The 8,636-nt window shown below is 43.6% G+C and overlaps 1 protein-coding gene across 1 annotated transcript in view; it reads left to right on the top strand.

The window, feature by feature from the left end:
• The window catches only part of fam83fb (family with sequence similarity 83 member Fb), a 10,987-nt gene extending 2,962 nt beyond the window's left edge, over nucleotides 1-8,025 (top strand). Inside the window, exons 2-5 of the mRNA XM_008280941.1 lie at nucleotides 2,543-2,710; nucleotides 3,326-3,447; nucleotides 5,361-6,082; nucleotides 7,275-8,025. Coding sequence (XP_008279163.1) covers nucleotides 2,543-2,710; nucleotides 3,326-3,447; nucleotides 5,361-6,082; nucleotides 7,275-7,321 — 1,059 coding nt within the window. The 3' untranslated portion in view covers nucleotides 7,322-8,025. The remainder of the gene's footprint in view (nucleotides 1-2,542; nucleotides 2,711-3,325; nucleotides 3,448-5,360; nucleotides 6,083-7,274) is intronic.
• Nucleotides 8,026-8,636: the final 611 nt, after the last annotated feature.

Here is an 8,636-nt window from a genome sequence, read left to right on the forward strand (position 1 = left end):
CACACTGCTGATTACATCATCATGTAGTGTAACATAACTACCCTGTTTATAGACTTTAACGGGGCTCAAACCGTAGAAAACAGCCCCAGAGAAGAAGTGGACACTGGATCATGTAACAACTCCAAAGCCAGGATGCCCTCTGCAGTTTTCCGTTTAGCTGCATAAGGCCGGGGCAGGACATATGAATGTTTGTGATTAATACCCCCTCACACAGTCACTGAGAGCCTGAAGTGGGTCCGAGTCACCGCTTGTACTGTTTACTCATAGACTGCCGGAGCTGAGCTGAGTCATCTGTTCCGCTTGCTCACAGCAAAGCAGTGACGAGCCCTGCTGGGCTCACCCTGCCTCATTCTGCCTCCTTCAAACTGGGTCATGGAGCACAACTGGAGCATGTGTCAAATACTCACTCAGGGTTTTTTTAATTGGCTTTGTTGCACAACTTGTGTTTCTCCAGAAAAACTCTCTCTTCTTTTTCTTTACCTCCTCATTCCTTCCTTTATTTGATGCTGACTGTTTGTGTTCCTCTCTTTAATTGTTTTGCTTTTTATGACTTTCCTCCTCACATTCTTAGACGCTCACCTTCCTTTGTTCCTGGTTACAGATCAGCTCATGCAGTTCCTCAGAAGTATTTCAAGTGGTAAAACAAGATCACTGGTGTTTCCCTTTGTCTCATTAGTGATTTACAGTGTGTACAATGCCTTGTTCCCTGGTTGTCGTGCCTTTCTTTTATTGCCTCGTCACTTCCGTCATACAGCAGGTTTACGTCAGCTGGGTGTTTTGTTTGCTACTCTGCTTTTCATTCAGGTCATTTCCAACCAGGAATAAAAACTGACACCCTCTATATATTTATATTTACAGTACACCTATTTTTGAAGGTTTTTTAAAACATTTTATTTTAGTGGGTGTTTCCAAAAGTTGTCAGATGAAGAGGAAGACAGATAAATACACAGCAGGTGGTGTCCAAGAAGGAATCTAACAAACCAACCGGCTTTGTTTTGGCTTATCAGCTCCTCTTATACACATGCTGAGCAACCAGTTCTCCAGGAAGTATGTTTATCTGAGATAGAACGATATTAAATTTCTCTTGATAACCTTTTTTCTCCTCATTTTGCGTGATAGTGATGATCCAGTTCTCAGTCTGCTGTCCACAAGTCTCAGCTCGTTTCCCCGTTGTTCCAGGCCCACTCAGCATTTTTCCTCAGTGACACACTGAGTGGAAACAGTGGGTCTTTTCTCCCTCACAGAGGAACATTTGTTGCTGATTTAAAGAGATACTTTCCTCCACAACTTTGCTTTTCAAAGAACCAGCTGAGTAACGCACATTTCCCCAAATCCTCCCCAAAGACCACCTGGGTTCTGTTTGTCCTCGCGTGATCTTTTACAGTATAACACCAGAACATACAGCTGTGGCCTTGACTGTTGTTTTCCTATAAACTTCATTTTACAACGCTGCTAAGAGACCGTCTTGTTAACCTGCAGGGAGTCACAATGCCATGTCTGGTCATCTGTTTGTACAGTCTGGTCTACGTAGCTTGACTAAAACAGACCAGAGGTGAACTAATTATTGACCGAGCAGATTGTTGCATTTAATATTTTGCCTGTGATAGACTGGTGACCTGTCCAGGTGTCCCCTGCCTTCACCCTGAGTCAGCTGGGATAGACTCCAGCTTCCCTCGACCATAATGAGGATTAGTCGGTGTATAGATAATGGATGGATGGATGTTGATGTATTAATCAGTCATTTTTCTATTTAGCAGTGATTTTTAACACTTATAGTTAAAAGCTGCACAAATCATTTTGAAACTGCCTTTTTTTTTCTTCGCCTACGTACACAAGCAGGAAAGGAATTCCTTTATTTGGTAAAAGTGATGTGTAACCCTCTGCTAATCCCAGCGCTGAGAGAGGGAGAAAGCAAAGTCTTTATGGAAGCGTTTCTTAAGACAGAGACAGACTTAAGTCCTAAATTCCCCAGTTGATCTCCTTTTGTTGCTATAAAGCTTTATCTGCATGATCCGTCAGCTCTGACTGGAACACAGCGCCGGGACACTACAGAGACTCTCTCTGCTCTTGTATGACCTGCAGCGAAGGCTTTCTTCATGACTGTACTTTCAAGGTTGGAGTATTAGCAGGTGGCGAAGTGCTTCAGTTGGACAGATTAGCTTCACTTCGTGGTTCTTTGTTAGCGCTGTAGGAGGCATTCTGCCCTTAAGTGGTGCATTGATTTCTTTCCTTTCCTATTGAGAGGTGGCATGACAAGCTGACACTCAGGTTTTTCACATGTCACAACACATTTTTCTTTTCTGCCGCTGCGTTGGTAATGTTCTGTGAATTTCAGTGGGCTCTGCGTGTACATGTTTTATGTCGTGTTCTGCATTTCTTGTTTGTTTTAGCACAATAAATGGGTGAACACGCTGCCACTCGTTTCTTTGAGTACACCTTGAACTACATTATGTTGTCACCCAGCACTTATCCAGGCCCCTGTGTGTTTTCACATCATTGTTGTAGTAGTACTTTAAAACGTATTCATCTGCATCTTTTCCAGGTGATAGCGATCGTGATGGACTTGCTGACAGACATCCAAATACTGCAGGACCTGATGGATGCAGCCTTCCGTCGCTCTGTGCCCGTTTACATCTTGTTGGACGAGCAAGGCGTGCCACACTTCCTAGATATGTGCTCCAGACTGCAGATCGGCGCACAGCATCTTCGGGTAAGACGTGCAGCATCGTAAGATCGGTTGTTCAAAGGGTGGTGGGGTTGTCTTGTTGATTTATTGTTTATTACAATACGTGGAGCAAGGCCTTCCTTGAAAGCGGTGTCATTAACAGGTGAGGTTCCTGTCGTACTGGGCAGATTGGTATTGCAACAACACATCATCCGTAGGGTAAAACTAACCTGTCTCACGACGGTCTAATCCTAGCTCACGTTCTCTGTTAGTGGGTGAACAATCCAAGGCTTGGTGAATTCTGCTTCACAATGATAGGAAGAGTAAAAGTCAGTAATGAATGTAGTGTAGCTTGTAACAGATGCAAAGCAAAACCACATAACCTGAAACAACATGCTGGTGGAGGCCTGCAAAGAAAAGGAGAGAGAGGTCAGAGATGAAGCAAACATCCATCCGAGCATTCACTTGATTGATAACTGGAACATACAGCTGACTTGGCAATGCTGCAGAATAATTCCTTCTGTAGGCAGCCTGTAAGAAGTGAAGGTGGACTGATTTTGAAACTATCAACTGTGTTTATTTTCAGCCTCGGTGCAGTCTGACCCTCTTAACTGTGCTGTTTCCTGTTCACGGCCTGACTTACACCCTCTGTCGTTACAGAACATCAGGGCCAGAACGCTGCAAGGAATCGGCTTCGGGTTGTCCTTCGGCAGACTCCCCGGGTCGCTCTCTAATAAATACATGCTGGTAGATGGAGACAAAGTCATGTTTGGCTCCTACAGGTGAGGCTTGTGTGTATGACTTTGCTGTTTAATGCAACTTTCACCAACGTGACAAGGCATCACATAGACAGAAACAAACACCATCAAAAAACCTATAAAATATTAATAATAATTTGCTCCTATCAAGTCTTGGTGCTTAAGAAATGTATAAAAGTCACGTCAGGCGTCTTCAGAGAGTACCTGCACTCACTCTAACAGTAGTCCCGTTGAAATAAAACCAATATAAATAATAGCTACTGCATGCTCTGCTGCTGTGCACCGAGGCGTATCACATTGCATTGCAGTCCAACAAAACACACCTGTCCATGGCCAGCTTCCACATCGGTGTGGCCAGAATACACCTGCAGCAAACCTGTTTGTCTGCTTTCACCAAAGCTTTGTGAGAGAATTTAATTGCTGAGTTCTGGGACGTCAGCAATTAACTTGACGACGTCACTAAAAAGACAAAGACGGAGGGAAAAAAACATGCCAGTCAAATGATCATACAGACTGTAAGTTAGACGTTAGAAGGAAAAAGTTGTAGTAGTAACCCAATGTAAGATACTACTGTAGTTTATCGGCTGATCTGATGCAAATGTGATCTTTGCTATTTGTGTTTGCACTCAACTGTGTGCTGTTGGTTATGATTGGCAGGGTTTTAGATCGGTAAATAAATGACTTATGTTGGGTTTTACTGCCGAACTTAATCTTGGCTTTGTGTCACTGGCTAAGTGTTTGTCGCTGTGTGCCGACATTTGACAGGTCATGGTTTAGCACATTAGCATGCTAACCTTTGCTCATTAGCAGTGAGCTCACAGCGGAGGTCGGTGAGAGTGTCAGCGGGTTTGCAAGCATTTGCTCATTAACAAAAGCATTGATTGGATTTTTTTTTTTTTACCTGATAATAGCATTGGAGAAAATGCCAGTGGACCACAAACATTATTGTATTTCATCCTGAATATTGAGACCAAATTTCACAGACAAGAAAACATCAAGATGTTCGTACCACTACACCAAAGCCAGCAGGATTCAGCCTTGAAGGACAACTACTGTCAGTACAAGTTGTCTTTAGCATTTTCACCTTTATTTAGATTTACAGTCGTGACTCGATCATCTGATCCTTAACAATCCAAAAACAACAATGACATCACACGCAGTGAGCGTGCTCAGTGTTTACAGAAATAAACATGGGTGGTGGCAGGGGAGCGTATCTGCCACTCGCCTGCCGTCGCCACTGATGGTGGAAACAGAACTGTGACCACTAACTAAACTGGCATCAGCAGCCAAGTACTGCCTGTGCGTTCCGACCACTTCCACCCCGTTGGAGTGCTCCCCCAGTGGTCCCCCCGACCGCACCAAATATTCGGATGTCCATTATTAATTGGGCCTGAACATCCAGAGACCAGAAAGTGCTATTGCGACCAGCCCTACTAGTTATTAAAACAACTATGAACAATAATTAACAACTAATGAGCCTTCCAGCATCAAGCCCTCCTCGTATCTCGACCTCCGTCTTGACAATCCGACAGCCTTGCTATCCGACATAAAAGAAGGTTTTACATTTAGGGTCCGATTATCGAGTCACGACTGTATATTTAAATGAAGGAGATGAAGCTTGCTGGTAAATGGATTCATGCACCCTTAGGTCTCTGCCATCAAATCACCAAATCAGGACTATTTTAATGGAGGTACATTCAGCAGTTGTTTTGATATTTCAGTCTGGAGCAAAAAGATGGACCAACTTAACAAGCGACATCATACTTCCTGCATAATGAACAGAAAGGTAGAGGCTAGTAGTAATACAGAAATGGTCACAACACCACAAAAATACGATCCAAGTCCGTTTGATGCCTGGTTTCGGCACTGATGATTTTAATATTTGCTGTGCAGCTAATGGAAGCTTCTAACTGTTGTTAATCTTTTCATTGTTCCAGTTTCACTTGGTGCACGTCTCGTATGGACCGAAACATGATCACTGTGATGACGGGGCAGGTGGTCGACTTCTTTGACCGGGACTTCCGAGAGCTGTACGCCATCTCTGAGAAGCTGGACCTTTACAAGGAGTTTCATGTGAGCCCGCCGGCTGCTAACAGGACCGTCACGGTTCGTTCCAAAGTGGAACCCAAACGCCCCATATTACCAGCGACCACATCGCGCTTCCAGGTGAGCTTGGGGGATTCACCGAAAGCCGACATCCAGGTGCCTGCACACAAATACTACAACCCCAAATATGCGCTGGCGTTTGGAGATGTTCCACGTCCACCAGGATCTCTACAGGAGCGAGGACCTAAGAGGGGTTCAGTGCTGGCTGAGGTTCCCTGGGAGGTGGAGCCGGAGCGGCAACGACTGACCAGCAGTGAGAGGATGGGTCCGCCGCCCTCAGAAGCCCTCAGTGAAAGCCTTAAGAAGCCAATCAAGCAGGAGAAAAAGGGGCGGTTTACGTGGAAGAAGAAATTTTGTCCGGGGAAATCTCCCAGTAAGCTTTCTGTGAACAGCAATGCGTGCCCTTCGCCCACAGAAGATAATCAGACTGATGAGATTGAGGACAGTTTTGAGGTGGTCGTGTTATCTCCGTCTAAAGGGAATAAGAAACAGTCGAAACTGGGCCGGAGGACTGCGTCTGAGCAAGCTGTCAACGCTGCACAGGACAACGAGAGTAAGTCGGACATATTTAAAATGTACATTAAAAGAAAAATCTTAGGATTCACATCACAGAGTTAGACTGACTTTATTAATCCCAGAGGGGAATTCAGTTGTTACAGCAGCATGAATATTCAACAAAAGGGTTAAACAAAGCAAAAAGACAGCACAGAATATTAGTGTAGGGTACAAAATGAAGGTAAAACAAAAATCGCTCAGGTCTTGTCCACACGTAGCAGGGTTTTTGTTAAACCGAATATCCTCCCTCCTCCGTCTAGAAAAAAACTAACGTACACACCACCTCGTTTTTAGAAAATAGTTAATCCACACCTAACTGCATTAGTGTGTTTTAAAGCTAATTCATATTGTACGCGAGGATGTAATAACTCCGACGACAGGAGCGACGACCAGGACATACGGAAATTGTCACGCCATTCCTCCGTCTCAAAGTTCTCCCACCAACTAGCAGTGGTCTGACCCAAAACCAGCGTCGGTGTCTTTGACGGAGAACATGCCTCGGACGTGGAATGGCAAGGTGGCGGGAAATAACTGTCCTTCGCCTGTGTTCTTGTACATGGAGCGGTATCTGGGCCTGGACCAGAGACAACACAGTTCTGAGGGCGTCCACGCTGCTTCCAAATGTAAACACAGGTCGCATATGTGATGTAAAGAACATATTTTGTTGCAGGCAGTGACGTTTCGAAACCTAGAACCCAGTTGTTGACGTCCACATAAACAGAGGGTTCACAGATCTTCACTTTGGTCGGAGGTTTTTGAAAGAATCGTTTTTAATGCCGTAAATCTGCGTTTTCATGTGGATGACAGGCCACATCGCAGAAAAATATCTTCGTTTTGTGAGACACCCTATTACGTGTGGACGAGGCCTAAAAGTCCAAGTCTAATAACAACCAGGATAAGAAGGCAGAGAGAGGTTTTTAGTTGTTGTTGTTTTTAAATGTAGGAAATAAAAAAAAAATCTTGTGCTGCTTTGTCTTGGACATAATTTGCAGGTATGCAACAGGTTACAGTAAATCACAGATTGTCTCTTTATTTTAAGCTTCACACACCAAGAAGTTCGGAGCATTGTTTAACCCTTTATCGCTTTTATTTCATAGCAAATAAACCAAAGTAACTTTCATATAATAATGTTGGTTTCTTGACAGTGTTGCCTCACCAGTGTCTATTCATATTTTTTTTTCTTCTCATAGGCATTAAGAGTCCACATCGAGGAAAGAAAGAGTGCACAGTGTCTTGATCTGAACCTGACGCCCGTTTCCGACCTCAGAAGTCGTTCACACAGAATGGATTACAAAATGACTTCCTCGACACTAACGTCACAAATGAATGTGCAATATTGTGTTTTATCTGGACCACATGAATGTACAGGCCTTCAGGTAACGGTTGCATATGCACGTGCAGTTTTTATGTCAAATCAGTCGTCATCAGTACTGTGGGATACGTGTCGCCCTGGGTGGGTGCAGAAAGATTTAATCAGATTTCCTGGTGATCACTTGCTTTTTGAGTTCACAGCTTTAAGGACAAAATGTTGAATATCTGAGTTTACAAATGATGCACGAACATGTAAACGGCAGAGAGACATGGAAGCAGACTGGACTCTCCCTGATCAGGCATTACTGTTATTTATTTTAAAGCGGCACATTTCCATACTTGATGATTTTGCTTCTCGCTCCTCCTAGAATAAGGAATCCAAAGCCCTGACAAACAATTACATAACAAAATAAATACGTATAATGGAACAAAATAGGAGTGGAGCAGCTATGAACCTCGTTGTTAACCTTTTTAGTGAGCTGTCAGTGTGGGCCGTTAGGTGTGTTCTGCATTGCACTGTAAAGATTTTCATTATTTTTTATGTTGTAATTTATCTGTAACTGAATGTTGCTAAGAATTGATGTTAATATCTGTTTGACGCACTAATAAATCGTGGGATATTTTTTGCCATTTGCGGTTATTGTATTGGTTCAGATGAGAAACCATAGAGACATTTGGATTGTTCAATGATTATCAGTTTTATATTCATACAACAGATGTGTTGCTTCACTTACATTTCAGTTTTTACTTTTTTATAGTAGGTTAAGATATTTAACTAACTTAAGCCAGAAAAATGCTCATGTTGTGAAAAGGTTAGCCAAGAAAAACACAAGTTTCAAAAGACGAAACCTTTTTAAAAAATATCTAATTGCATTGAAGAAGGGCCAGATGTTTGAGGAATCCTGCTGAAGGTATTTGTTCTGACATTACCTGGATTGCAGCCTCTCCTGGTGGAGACAGGCAGCAGTAGGCTGCTCCAGCATTTAAAGTGCTGCTGCTTGCGATGCTCAAAGCGACCGCTAGCTGCCTCCCTCGGCTTCTCTTCTCTGAGAGGAACCACGGGCCTGACTAATACCCACGGCTGAGTCGAGGGTGGAAGGGGGGGAAGTGGGAGGGGGGTGTTGCGAGCGGGATGTGGTGCAATACTGAAACAGGAAGCTGAAGCTGCAGCAGGAAGAGACTTCTCACACCAATTTATAGGCTGATTCTACTGACACACATTATTTCGTGCGATGCTTTAA

This window comes from Stegastes partitus, unplaced genomic scaffold (genome assembly GCF_000690725.1).
Source record: "Stegastes partitus isolate 25-593 unplaced genomic scaffold, Stegastes_partitus-1.0.2 Scaffold215, whole genome shotgun sequence".
Taxonomy (NCBI): Eukaryota; Metazoa; Chordata; class Actinopteri; family Pomacentridae; genus Stegastes; species Stegastes partitus.